Source organism: Nycticebus coucang, chromosome 23 (genome assembly GCF_027406575.1).
Source record: "Nycticebus coucang isolate mNycCou1 chromosome 23, mNycCou1.pri, whole genome shotgun sequence".
NCBI lineage: Eukaryota > Metazoa > Chordata > Mammalia > Primates > Lorisidae > Nycticebus > Nycticebus coucang.
The window spans coordinates 29279117-29293975 of record NC_069802.1 but is presented as its reverse complement, the minus strand read 5'-3'; the positions used below and the strand labels follow the sequence as shown (position 1 = coordinate 29293975).

The 14859-nt window shown below is 42.1% G+C and overlaps 1 protein-coding gene across 5 annotated transcripts in view; it reads right to left on the bottom strand.

The window, feature by feature from the left end:
* KCNIP4 (potassium voltage-gated channel interacting protein 4) overlaps nucleotides 1-14859 on the bottom strand; it is a 460638-nt gene that overhangs the window by 62971 nt on the left and 382808 nt on the right. For 4 of the 5 annotated variants that reach the window (XM_053577830.1, XM_053577832.1, XM_053577833.1 and 1 more), the window contains exon 2: nucleotides 11271-11395. In XM_053577830.1, coding sequence (XP_053433805.1) covers nucleotides 11271-11395 — 125 coding nt within the window. The remainder of the gene's footprint in view (nucleotides 1-11270; nucleotides 11396-14859) is intronic. The other variant, XM_053577831.1, reaches the window with a different exon arrangement.

Here is a 14859-nt window from a genome sequence, read left to right as displayed (position 1 = left end):
ACAGCAAGAGTTAGTTAGAGTCAGTAGGAATTCCCTGAAGCCTGAATTTAGTTACAGCTGTCTCTCAAGGTTATTTAGGAAGGGAGCTGTTCAAGGTGTTTTGATCACTTTCATGTATTCAAGCAACAAGTAGTTAGTGAGGACCAGCTCTGAGCCACGAAAAGTCCTGACACCGCGTGTATGTGACAGGTGAGATGGCAGCAACCTGTCTCCCATCTCAGAAAACAGTAAACAAACTAATGACTTATTACAGGTAAGAATGAATGCTAAGAAAGGAAAAAACTAGGCAGGCAGGGCCTTGACTCACATGGGGGAGGCATGATTTAAGATGGCATGGGAAACCTTCCATTCCCAACAGCAAGAAAAGTCCCAGGAAAAACATGCAAAAACGCACTATGTCCAGCAGGAGCCAGACTCCACAAGTGATTTCTTGTTTGTATAAATGATGTTAGAAAGAAAATAGCCTGTAGATAAGACTGTTGTGAAGACCATGATGAAAATGTGTTGGGAAATGCTGGAAAAGCAGAGCTCTGGGGCAGGAACAGAAAGTCGCCCCAAAGTAGGGTTTTTGAAGCTCCTCAGCCCAAATCCTCTCCCTCGCCAAGTATAACCGCCTCCTCCAGGTTTCCCACTGCAGGTGCAGAATCTGGTTGTTCAGGAAATGGAAAGAACTTGAGCATGGCTGCAGCACGGAGAGGTGAGGTGCACTGGCCAGTTATGTGGCTGTCACTTAAGAAGTACTGTGGCCTTCATCACCGTTTGTTCCTAAACAAATACCTGGAAACTCCCAGGTGCTGCTTCTCTCCTACAAGGCCCGTGGTGCTCATGTTTGCATTCCCTTCTGTGAGCTGCCCTAGATCCTCTCGGGGACTTTTTTTTTCCTGTAAGGCAGGACAAGATTCTGTTGCGTGGCATCAAAGAGCCCAGCTAACACAGTCCTCTCTGTCCTTATCTTGCTTGTCGACTGGGCAGCACTCAGCACCTGCTTCTGAAGGACTATTGTCTGAGTTTACGGACACCACGTCCTGTCCTCCCGGTTTCCTCCTCTCTCTCTGGTTGCTTCTTTTTGGTTCCTTTGCTGTCATGTCCTCCTTTAAATGCAGATTTCCATCCCCCTCTAAGCTTGAATTCTTCTTTTTTATCTCTTCTAAGTCATTCTCAGGGGTCAAAAGCAGGTGCTGCAGAGCTAGATTACCTTCCTTGGTTCTAATCTCAGACTTGACACTTCCCAGCTGTGACCTTGGGGGACGTACAACCTCACCGCTACTTTGGGCCTCAGTGATTTTATTTACTAAAACAAAAACAAAAACAAAACTATTTCATAGAGCTACTAAGAGAATAAATAGAAGTAGTTATACGTAAAGTGCTTTGGAAAAAGCTGGTTTATTATATGTATTCAGTACTTGTTATTTTTTCTTACGATTGTTAGTAATTATCCATTTCATGGCCTTAAATACTATATATATACATATATAGGTATTGGCATATAAATAAATATATTTTTTATTTTCAGCCTAAATATCCCTCTTAGCTATACATAATTATTTATCCAGTCACTGGCATTTATCAAATTTTACATGACTAATTCTAAATCTTTGATAACTAACACCATATGCCCCCAACCTTATTCAATATCCCCTTCACTGCAGTTTTCTGCACCTTAGTAAATAGGAACGATACTTGTCCATTTGTTGAAATCAGAAAATTTGTAATTACCTACACTGTCTTCCTTTCCCTCTGGCCACGCTCAGTCCATTTATCCAATCCTCCCATTTTTAGCTCCAACATGTGGACTCAATCCTTTGACTCCATCTCAACTATCACACTTTTAGTCGAACGCACCATCATATCTTGGCTAGACTATGGGAGCATCTTCCTCACTGCTGTTTCCTTACACATTCTTCCTCCCTGACCAAATCCATCAACTGCCAAAGAGTATTTTACAAACATAGATCACGTCACCATCCTGCTTGAACCTTGAATGGTTTCCCCTGCACGTTGACTCATATCCAGCCTGCAAGGCTCTGTGTGGCTTCTCCATGTCCCCCCGGTGTTCCCATATCACTTCCTCCCTCAATCATAGTGATTTAGCAAAGGAATCTTCACCAGTGCCTTGAATACAATAGGCCCTTTCTTGCCTTAGAGTTTTTTCACTTGCTGTGTCATCAACTGAAAAGATTAATTTTTTCTTAATTTTTTTCCTTAATTTTTATTAACTAGTTTCTCTCTTTATTTAGGGAATTGGCCTCATGAGATTATGAGGTTAGCAAGTCCCAAACCTATAGGCAGGTGAGCAGGCTGGAACCCAAGCAGGATTTCTTCATTACAGTCAAGGCAGACATCCTTCTTTTCTGAGAAACTTCAGTTTTTGCTCTTAAGGCCTTCATTTATTGAATGAGTGAGTCCTGCTCACATTATCGAGGATAATAAGATTTACCTAAAACAACCTGAAGTTAGTTATTATTAATGTTAATCATATCTGCAAATTACCTGCATAGTAAACATCTAAAGTGTGTTTGAACAAACAGCTGGGCACTTTAGCATAGCCTACTAGAGATATACAATTTAACATCATACCATTCCTCGGTTTCCTGTGCCCATAAGAGTTTCTTTCACAGACTTCTGTCCTTTTTCTACATTGAATATGTCATAATTTTTTCTTAAGTGTTTTTTTGCTTACTTATTAATTTTTCACTTCTAACCCTAGACTCTAAGTGTCTATTGAGAACAGGTCATCAATATGTATCCAATGCTGGAAAAGTCCGTGGTATATATTAAATATTGAACAAGTAGTTGATGCTCCACATGTGTCTATGAAAAGGATTAACAGCCAGCAAGAGCTTGAGATGAGAAGTTTTGTCCAATTTTCTAAAATTCTATGCGATCTGGAATATCATATGCTAAGCATAAGCCATTAGAATGTGTATAGATTTTTTAAATGCAATTTTTTTTTCACATTTTCCTTTGACAAGTTCTCCTCCTTTTCATTTTTCTCACATTAAATTAATCAACACAGATTTACGAGATCTTACAGTCTAATATACTCAGCTGACCTACAGCTTGGAAAAGACTTCCAGAGTTTTGGCAACTAATTTATTTTAATGAAGCTTTGAATGCTTGCCAGAATCACTGGACTATTTGTCAGTTAGTGACAAATTCTATTAATGAACATATTTCAGTGGGGCTTGCAAAAAATAGAAAATGATCTGATGTTATGGGGTAGGTTCACTGCCAGCAGCTTGTAGTGATGAATGGAGCCCGGGATTTGTTTTTAGTTTTAGCTAAAAAAATATCCAAAGTTTCACAGCAGGTTCTTTAAGAAACATGTGAATTTAAAAAATAAAATATTTATAGGGCTCCCAGTGATACATTTTTGTGAACCAGTTAGTTCTTCCGGAAAGAATGTAAGGGAATAATGCTATTGAAGTAGACGGACACACAGTCTTACTGCTCCACGGAGCTTTGGGGGGGTTGTGCTTAGACAAACTCGGTCCCATGTACAGCAAATCGTATTCACAAGCCTTCTTGGATAAAGCTGCTTTTATCCTGTTACGCATTCACTTCTAAGGGAAGTGGGAAACCTCAAAGCATTCGTAAGATGGAGACTTATTATTTTTTAATGCTGGTATTTCAGTTTGAAGTATCGATAGATACATGGCTTTCAGACTAACAAAGATGACTTAGGATGATGAGCTGAATCATAGAAAATCTTTAGGAATATTAACCAGAAAAATTGAGTAGAGGGAAGTTGCGTGGAGTTCATCAGAGTTGCTAGTTGTTCCCCCCAATATAGTCTCTGCTTTTTTATTCAGACACAGCTGTTCAGCTGGAGAGCACATTTCCTAGTTTTCCCCGGAACTGGATGGTCCATGTTACTAAGTTTGAGCCATTGTGAATAATAGTGATGTATATAGTGTTTGTGTTATCCGGAAATGAACTTGCCTGTGGACTGTGACTATTTGACCTCCCCTCAGGACATGAACATGATAGTGACCCAGTCTACACGATGCAGGTGGGAACAGTCCTGTAGTCAAGGGCTAGCAGAACAAGATGTTGGAAGGATCCTGGGGCCCTGAGTGATGTCGACACTGGCAGGTAGATGGCTTGAGCTCAGGAGTTTAAGGCCAGCCTGAGCAAGAGTGAGACCCCCTCTCTGCTAAACATAGAAAAACTTCATCCCTGCCAGCTTCTGTCCCTCTGTTAGCAAATTAGGGATTCAGATCTTCCTTTCTAATCATGAAGAGCGGTGGAGAATAACAACTGGTTTGGTTCAACACTTGAAAGACTAAGATAAAAGAGCTTCTTTAAGTACAAAGTAGTACTCATGTACTTTGGAATTAAGGTGTAAGTGCCAGAGGGACAGAAGCTGGCACCCATTGTGGTGGGTGCCTGTACTTTCAGAGACTGGGGAGACTGAGTCAGGAGAATCACTTGAGCTCCAGTTTAATGTCACTGTGAGCTGTGACACCACAACAATCTACCCAGGGCAACAAAGTGAGACTCTGTCTAAAAAAATTAAAAAAAAGAAAATTTAAGAAAAAAAATTTTATGTTCTGGCTGAACACATGGGAAGACTCTATTTCTCAGCCTCCCTTGAAGTCAGGTGAGGCTGTGTCACTCATGTCTGACCAGGGAAATGTCTGTCACTCCTGGACAGGCCCATCAAAGGCCCCACCCAGTCTTTTTCTCTCTCCTCTCTCAAGTGAGCCCCGGATGGAGATGACCCAGGGCAGGATACACAGGCAGGAGTGAACCACGTGTGGAAGCAGTGTCCTTAATAAAAGGGTAGAAAAGAGCCCCCATCCTGTCCCCAACTCTCCCACAGAGGATTAGAAGATGAAAGATAAAGGAAACTTTATTGTTTTGTGTCACTAAATTGTTGGGGCTGTGTGCGGCAGCAGTGAGCGTGCTCTGAGTAATGCACGTGTGGACCTGTGAGCCACCACCCTCCCAATCTCTTTCTTCCAATCTTTGAAATACATTGCAAAGGTGAATGGGATAATTAAGCTACATGGATCCCATTATTCATGTGAGGGAATAGTGTTCGATGAGCAATATGGGGCCTGGATAATCAACCCAGTGACAACTCTTGCAAAAGAATAAAAAAAAAAGTTCCTTGTCACCAGTTGAGACTGCTCTTAAAATATTTGAGTGGCACTTCATAAAACCAATAAAAGGGGTTAAACTATTGCAAGTCTGTTCTCTTACTAAAAGAGTCATGCCCCTTCACTTCCCCTATCATTAGATCATTTTTCAAGGAAAGAGTTAACACCTCTTCCAGGATAGACATGAAGGGAAGAGAACAGAGGAAAGGGAGGGAAGATAAACATTGTACTGGGTTGGCCTTTGCTCTTTTGGTTGGGGGTCATTCATTCATTTGCAAATATTTATTGATTATCTGAGGATAGTGTAGAAAAAGAAGAGCAGCACCTGCTCTCAGGGAGCTTGAGGACTGGGGAGGGACTGACAAGCAAAGAAGAACCCTGAGTAAGTAGGTACCAGGGAAGAGAAGGAAACTGAGGGCTCTAATACCTCCCAGCAACACTCTTACACCACTCTTACACTCTTACACCACTCTTACACCAAAGATAGCAGTAAGCCATTTATGTTCTCATCTATGGGACATCAATATCTCAGATCTTTAAAGGATAGTTTCATGTCCAGAGGTGCTAAGCCACCTGCCCAAAGTAGGAAATGGTACAAGGTTTGAGCCTACAAGAGCACTTGTGCTGTAGCTGTCAGTCCTTGGAATTCAGGCAACTCACGTCACCTATTATGCTGATAGACCATCTTCTCCTGAGAAAGCCTGGCTTGTTGGGAGCCCAGCAGAGAACTCTGATAAGGCAAAGGACATAACATTTTAACACGGGACTTGTACCTTCATAATTCTAAAGTACATGAGTAATACTTTGTACTTCAAGAAGCTCTTTTATCTTAGTCTTTCAAGTGCTGAACCAAACCAGTTATTCCCCACAGCTCTTCATGATTGGAAAGGAAGATCTTAATCCCTAATTTGCTGACAGAGGGACAGAAGCTGGCAGGAATGAAGCGACTTCCTGAAGGTCACTCAGTCTTAGGAAAGGCTAAGAATAACGCCGAGGGCTCCTGATGAAAGAGTAATTGCCCTTTGCAATTAGCAGCGTATTCCCTGTCCCAGCCACCGTATCCCACGCTTTCCTGTGCATGCACTAAATTCCCCCTCTCTTCCTCCCCTCCATAACTGAGGCTTTGGGCTTTTTATATAAATGAACTTTGTCTAAAACTTCGTGTCTATAATTTCACCCTCATTTGTCTTCAACTCTTAAATGTCTTAGAGCAGAAGTTCGCAGTCACTTTGAGTGGGGCGAAAAAGCCCCATCCAAGAACTCTCTCCTCCTCCTGGTTCCTCTGGCCACATCAGAACACTTGCAGAGATCAGGGAAGAGTTTGGTGCTGTTCTTGGTGAAATCCCCAAGGAGATGTTGGGGTTACAGGCCAACAACTGAGGATGGAATTAACTGTGCTTGAGATGTGACCCCAGAAGCAATCCTGCTCCACTGGGGTCACCATCTCCTCATAAACCCACTATGATGGGCACGCTTCGTGGTGACTCCTAATGAGTCAGAGCTTCTCACAGCTCCTCCCTTTGAGTGCTGACATGTGCAGAGCCAATGTGACAGCTGAGAGGTCACGTCCATGGTTAGGCTACCCTCTGTAAGTCTGCAGGCTGTCTCCCTGACAGACTGGGGAGACTCTCCCTTGCTGGCTTTGAAGAAGGGAGCTGCTATATTTTAAGGAGTCTGTGACAGGCCCACATGGAAAGGGACCATGGCACCTCTAAGTGCTAAGTGTTCCTAGGCTGGAACTGAATTCTGCCGACAGCCACATGAGCTTAGAAGAGGATGTCAGGCTCCAGAAGGAGACGCAGCCTAACCTACACCTTGGCTGTGGCCCTGTGAGACTCCAATCCCAAGTCCCAACTATGTTGTTTCTGGACTCCTGATCCTTGAGACTGTGAGATTATGAATAGATTTTTTAAGCCTTTAAGTACATGTGTGTGGCAAATTTTTAAAAAGCAATAGAAAAAAATACAAACATCTTTATTTTTTAGGAAAAGAATAGTAACAACATTCTAGGTAAAATGGACATTACTAAGCATTAAAGTGATGCTTTACAAATATATTTGATTCTAACAATTACATTGACCATAAACCAAAGCAGCGAAAGAAAATGAAGCAGGAAATGATTCCAAAGAGGAAGGAGGCAGGTGTCTGAAGCCCAGAGGTCTAACTGCTTCCAACTATATCTCTCATCCTGTGCTTTAAAAATGGGAATGGGCTATAAATTATTAATTAATGAAAGGAAATCCCAAAGAGGCATAACCATATATTAAATTAATGCCCCAGAAGACCATTTACAACCACAAAATTGAACTGAAGTTATACTTGGTTTTGAAAGGGAGCAGTAAAGTGAGATAGTGAATCATGTATATAGATTCCTGGATGACCTTCTAGGTCAGCGGTTCTCAAATGTAGCTCTTTATAACATGAAGTTTTTAAAAATTAAGGAATTTTGGGCAGTGCCTGTGCTTCAAAGGAGTAGGGTGCGGGCCCCATATGCCAGAAGTGGCAGGTTCAAACTCAGCCCCGGCCAAAAACTGCAAAAAAAAATTAAGGAGTTTGGAATTTTTTCTTTTTTGAGAAAAGGATTTTTGAACATCAATCCCTTCAGACTTAACTGAACTGAAATCATCAGAAGTGAGATCTGTTATATCCCCAACTCCTTACACACACACACACACACACACACACACACACACACACAACCACCTTCTGAGTTTCCAATGTAGCCAATCTAGTCATTTGACCTTAGAAGACTTATCACAATGAAGGTGATGCTTTTCGCGATAAAAGTTCCTTATATGTCTTACACATCTTGTTCAATATTTCTCACCTTTGCGCACATTACAATTACCCAATGAGTTTTGTAGGTCCTAATGCTTAAGATTTTCCCCAGAGCAATTACCTCAGGATCACCAAGCATAGTAGCCACTATTTTTTAATTTTTGAAGTTCCCCAGATGATTGCAACATGCATTTCAGTTTGAGACTGCTGATCTGTAGCTAACCCTTCCTACCTTTCTGCACCTCTTCTAATGTGAAATTATGTCGCCCAGTACCCCAAACACTGCCTGGGCCGTATGTAGGACAACCGTAGCTGTCCCACGTTGATGGAACACACCACTGAAGTTGGCCATCCAGCACCAGACAGTGACAACTCACTTTTGTTGAACTTGATGTCTATCATATTTATGTCTTTAAAACTGTGATGTAGTTATCCCAGTTTACAGACAAAGACACACAAATCTGTGTCAGAAGAAGCTTCCCAAACAAGCAGGGTATGAGCAAGGTGACACCACCACATATGCTGTTGTGTGTCACCAAGTTTGCTCCCCAGACCAGCAGGCTCAGCATCCCCAGGACTTAAGAAATGCAAATTCTCTGACCCAACCCTGTACCTACTGAGTCATAATCTTTCAGGATGGGGCCCAGCAATCTGCATCTGAGCAAACCTTTCAGGTGCTTCTGAGGCTCAGCAGTGATGGAGAAGCTCTGCCCTGTGTCTGCTGTGCCTCTGTCAGCCCCATCTCCCACTTTGGGAGACTCAGCTCAGCACACGGCAAGAGAAATAAAAGTGTGTGGGTGACGCTGTTAGACAAGGGGAGGGGAGGAGATTTTCCCTCGCTGTCTTCCCTTGCTCCCATTCCCATTATTATGAACAATCTACGCTGAAAATGAGAAGGAACATTATAAAAGATAACAGATGGGGAGAACGGGGGAGTGTGCCGGGAATCTTCACTTGCAGGGCTGCTGGTCATGTTGAAACGCTTTTATACAAGTGTGAGTATTTTAAGATGTCAAGGACTGGTTTATCCTTTTAATCAAAGTATGTAAAGTTTTAAAAGATTTCCTTAAAAATGAATATCCCAACTGTTTCCAGGGAACTGATTTTTTCATCTGAACGTCTTTGAGATAATTGGCATTCAGGAAACCAAGGGCTGTGGGTTTGCATTCCCTCATGGAAGCTGCCACCCTGAACACAGGTGTGTCACCAACCTTCTCTAGGGTCCCTCTGGCCACCAACCTTCTCTAGGGTCCCTCTGGCCACCAACCTCCTCTAGTGTTCCTCTTGCTGTACTTCTGGGCACATTTACTAAAGCTGTACATTTGACTAGGGGGAAATCAAAATTAAAAGGCCACTCTTGTTGGATTTATTAGAGATTTCCATTGATGTTTTCTGAGCAAACTGTGAAGTCCTTTTGATTAAAGAAGTATATAAAATAGGCTTTGGGCACATTCAGGTCTGATGGAAATTTATCTCCTGGGGCTGAGTGAGGCAGACGAGAAGCAGAAAGCAATAAAGAGAGATGAGGGAAAATTTAAGGAGCGAGGAGGAAAGAGAGGAGCTAAAATAAAGGGGAAGAGGGGAAAATAGAGAGGAGGTTACAAAAATAGGAGAGAAAGGAGGAATGAAGAAATAAGAGGCGGGGTAACAACAGTAGGAAAAAGAGACAGAAAGGAGCTTGGGAATCAGGAAGGGGTAAGCAGACAAGAGAAGACATGTAGAAAAAGAAAAAAAAAAGAGGAGAAAGAACTAACTGGGCACTTGGGAGCCTGGCAATTTATTGCCAAGTGCTATTTGCATACGCCATGCTGTAGAGATGCTACAAGTTAATGAAGGCAGCAGTCATGATTCCCGTTCACGGCAGATGTGGTGAGCAGCAGCCCAAGCCCCCATGGAGACCCTACAGGGAAGGCAGTGGAATAAGAATATAGCAGCAGCCGGGGGAGGCGGGATGCCCTTCCCCCACGTATGACAACCATTTTATATCTGATACATGATCCAATGTCAAAAAGAAAACAAAAGTGCTCTTATTAATGGATCTCTGAATTACGGTAAAGAAGTTTAGATGTTCATGTGAACACATTTGTTTTATGCTCCGGTTCACCTCCCCTTAACACTAACTTTTGGCCAAGACTTGGTCTTTGCCTCCTTCCCTTCCAGGCCTTACTGCCCAGGGGTTTTTTACTGTCAGGGGTCAGGGCAACTGTTCCACTGTAAGAGCTCCCTCTCTCTGAAGCCTGGGACTGTTGCAGAACAGGCGTAACAAATGACTCTCCAAGCTGGCTGTCCGTGTCACGTTCCCTGTATGCTTGTTTATTATGTGTATTCTTTTGACAGATGGAATCCTACAAACATATTCTTCAGAGTCAACTAGAGTTTTACAAATACTCTGAGAATATTGTTTGTTGTGTGTCCCTAAGAAGAGGCAGAGTTTCTCTGCTGGTCTGGGTGAGCTTGGACAAAGGCAGCAGTTGAGGTAGTCAGATTCGAAGAGGCTGAAATTAGTAGAAAGCTTTGGACACTGTAGATGTCTACGTGCCGTGGAATTGGGGTTCTAAGGGAAGTGGTTTAAGAAGATAGCTAAGTAATTTAATGTGCATGTTGCACAGATGCCAGGGAACATTTCATACTTCTAAGGATGAGTTGTTTTAAAATAGATTTGTGAGTGCAAGTCTTTTCTTCCTATTTAGACTATAATTTCCTTGAGGACAGAAGTGTATCTTCTCTGGTTTTTGAATAGCCTGCAGCACCGAGCCTGCTGCTAAGTACGTACCCAGTGTTCAGTAAGAGCACATGCCTCCTAGGTCCATCACCGTGGCTCACCCCCACCCTTTGGTATGCACGGGCTATCACTGCTTTTGAAGATGATTTACCAAGGAGGGAGGTCAAGTGCACATCTGGACCACTGAGGTGCCATTACAGAGACCAGCCACAGACTCATGATTCTGAGTCATTGGCTGCATGGTCTTTTACAGACTGCAAAACTTACAGTCATTTTTCTCCAAGGCCAGGAATGGGTTTCTTGATGAGCCACCATTTATGCTCAAATCTCAAATCGAGCACCAAACTATAGTTAAAAAATAAAGAAGCAATTGGATCCGATGGAAATGATGTTATTGTAGCTAAATAAGAAAAAAATCCCAACTCAAGATTTAATTGAGAACACCTTTTTCATTCCCCATCTTTGTTGGTGACTATGTCATAGGAGCACTGGGGCACCAAGGTGAATCAAAGTCCCGGTGCCCAGTGATCATGTCCCTGTGTGGGAAAAATCAGTACTGAAGGGCCAGCACGGAGGCTGAGACACAGAATCGTGTATTTCCCCTCTCACTTCTCAACGATCCTCTGAGAACTGGGTGAAAGTAAAGTCAAAAAGAAAGTTCTTACGTTCTTAAATCCTCTGTAGAGAATCTGAAGCTCTTTCTTGGTAAATTTGCTCTGGGCTTCCAGAAGTTCCAGGGCCTCAGGCCGGTGCCTGACAGTGGCCATTTCCAGCTCATCTTCCACGCTGTCTGCGGAGCAAACAGAAAGAGTCTTAAGGCGCATCCTTGCTCACTAAGGTTCATACACAGGAACGCAGGGAGACGGGAGGAAGTGATTGCCAGATGCCCACAACTATCCACAGAGGAGACACCCTCACAGTGCAAATGCCTTTACATTTTCCAGGTTTAACAATTTTAAGCTAAGATACATAATTTTTTTTTCACATTCTACTCATTCATATAGATAGCGCTATTCTAGTATTTTTATAGTATAGTTTGAAAAATATAAAAACAGTCACCAACAATCCAACCTGAAATTTATGTGACTATACCAGCTACTAGCTATAAAAATGGAATGGTTGTTTAATAACCATCATTATCGCCCTATGTAGCCTTCACCTACCAGGTAGGACTCTGTTATACTCTCTGGGGATTCCATTGAATCAGATGTTTTCATTGGGGCCACAAATAGAATGCTCAGATCAGAGGCAATAAGGGTCAAAGAACTGGCCACCAGTTTGGTTAGCATAAACCTAGTTTTGGGGGTGCATACTGGATGGACTCGGGGCCTACAGGATCTTGTCTTAGCCCTATTTTTTTTGCAGTTTTTGGCCAGGGCTGGGTTTGAACCTGCCATCTCTGTTGGCCCTATTTTTTTTAATTTCAGATACATGTGGGAGTACAAATGATTATATTCTGTAGTTTGAATTTGTAAGATTAATGCTCAATTAGAAGGTGAGTTCTACTCCCAGGTAACGTGTAGGCCTCATTTCGTAGCCAGTAGAATCCATAGTTATAGACAAGCTTTAAAGTATTGTATTTTGCTTGATGAATTATAATTTACACAGCAACTTATCAAGAATGCTTTATGTGAAAAATAGCCAAAAAAAAAGAATGCTTTATGCAAAAATAATTTTACGTTTGGAAAATTCTGTAAACTTTAATGTCTGAACAAAATATTGAAGTACATGGATTTGAGAGGGCCTGCTACAAAAAAAAAAAAAAATCCTGTTTAATTTTTGCTTAATTCAATTGATTCCAAAGATATTTGTCCATAGAATCTTTCCTGCCCCAGGTAATATCTGGTAACATCTGCACTATTACTGTAGGCTACATAGAACAATTTTACATGTGCTGGGGATATGTTAGGATGTGGGTGCTTATATCAAAAGATTGCATCCTCCAGCCCAGCTTCTTTGCAGTGGAGCCAGGCTGAAGAGAATTTTCCTTACTGTGTAAACCAGTCCACACTTTAGATGAGGAACTTAGCGGAAGACAAACATCCAGGGTTAGTATGAAGCCATGGCCTTTCCCTTTATACCCTTCCTCTTGACTATAGATTCCAGACTCAGAGAGGAAAGTCTAAGGAAAACAGTTACTTCTCAGCTCCTCTGGTCCCAGGACCCCAACAGGCTGTAAGATGAGCCAAGAGTAAATATAGTCATTTCTGCCAAAGCTATGGACACTAATAGGGTTGCCCCTTGCTAAACATCTGTACCTATTTAGTATCCAGACTCACAGAGAGGACTGAGGGGTCAGAGCTCTTACTCTGCAAGGAAAAGGAGGTCAGTGGATCCTTCATTGTGACACATCCTAGTTACTACCATTAAGGAGTTTACAAAAACCAAGAAGGATGATGAAACAAATACTTGGAATGGCTGCATGTCTGAAATGAGTAACAGAAGGCAAAAGCACAAATTTGTTTTAGATTTTCCATGCTATAATGATTTACTTGGAAATGGTAACATGGTAAAACTTCAGAATAGTGATGGATGGATAATAATAGAAAAGACATGAAGAAATGGGAAGGCCAAGAATAAGTTCCAAGGTGACAAGAATTAAATTGATGAAAAGCAAGTAGATGTCCACCCTAAGTGTGTGGGAAGAGCTAAGGGCAGCTGGAAGAAGGCCAGCTAGACGCTAACAAATTGACCCCAGGCTGGGCTGTACTGAGAAAATAATAATAATAAAAAAAGCCAAAATGAGACTCCTTCAATTTTCTCCTTTACCATTGGAACAAAGAGGTTGATTCTACCTGATGGGTCCTAAGATAGAGAGGATGAAGGATATTTATTGTTCCTAAAAATTACTGTTGATTTGATGATTTGAATTATGCTATATTATTATATTTGCCAATGCAGATATAAATGCCATCAACAGAGCTAATGTAACTAGATAACATCAGACAGAAAGACTCTGATTTCTCTAAAAATGTCTGAGGTAAGCTTCTTTTGAGTTATTTATAGCATAATTTCTTCAACCCCAAATGTTTTCCTTTTTTACTTGCTAAAATCTACATATCTTTCATGCTCCTGTTTAAATTTTAGAGCCTCTTCTCAGAAGCCTTTCTAGATTGTTCCACCATGCAGACCTGAGGACTCCCTGGGCCGTGTCCACACCCTCCCTCTAACCCAGCAGGCCTTACCTAACCTGATGGTCTGCTCAGGTGTCCCCTTTCTGAGTTCCCTGGGGACAGGATCAATGTCTTACACATCTGTGTGTCTTCTGGACCTAACAGGGAGTTCGATACACCCTAGTCGCTGAAGAATAATTTGGTTATTAAATGATGTTGCTGCTCAAGTTCCCATCTGCTGGAGCCCTGCAGCTGCCCGCCAAGGAAATGTTTCTCAAACTGAGGTTTGCAGGCTGTCGGTGGACCTTAAATGTCTTCTTTAGAATCACTGTGTTCTCTATTTACTGTTCTGGGAAACACAGCATACGCAAAAGTAGAGGGAACAGTAATTAGATTTTCTGAGCAGACTTTCAATCATAGCATAACCTCATCTAGACCTACTGACTCTTCAACCGGAAAGAAACAAAACAGCGCATTAGCCTCTGACCTTGGTACCAGGCAGCAGTCTGAGCCACATGACCAACATAGTTCTTTCCTCTGCATTTGCCAAGTCTGAATAAAAAGCACAGGGCCAGAGGATGAGTGTAATTGAATTAAGTATGTGTGTGATAGGATGATCATCACGTACAATATTCAGAAAGTTCCACATGTGAAGCATCTGCCTGCGGCTCTCTTGTTTCCCAGCTGTCTGTTACCTTCCTTCTTAATGACTTCTACCTGCCAAAGGGCTGTTTCTATTTCTAGGAGGCTGACAGGCTCTAAAAACATACCTGAAATCATTAGCAATCACCAGCACATGATAAGTTGAAAAGCAACACCACCAGACCCAATCAACTCTGATTCCTGGAGGCAAACTCTGTGGGGAGCACAGTGTGATTTCCCACCAATAGAAATTCACGTTGTGACTCAGCCACCCTCTAATTGCATGTGTTTTAGGGGATATTAAAACAGTACCTAACATTTACTGAGCTCCTGCTCTGTGCCAGGAGATGGGCTAGGTACCTTACTGACATTATTCTAATCTTCACGATAACCCCCATGATGAGGTGTCATTGTCTATTTTTCACGTACACTGAGATAGTCTCAGAAATGTGTGGCTGGATGTCACATAGAAAAAAAGACAGAGACAAGATTCGCACCC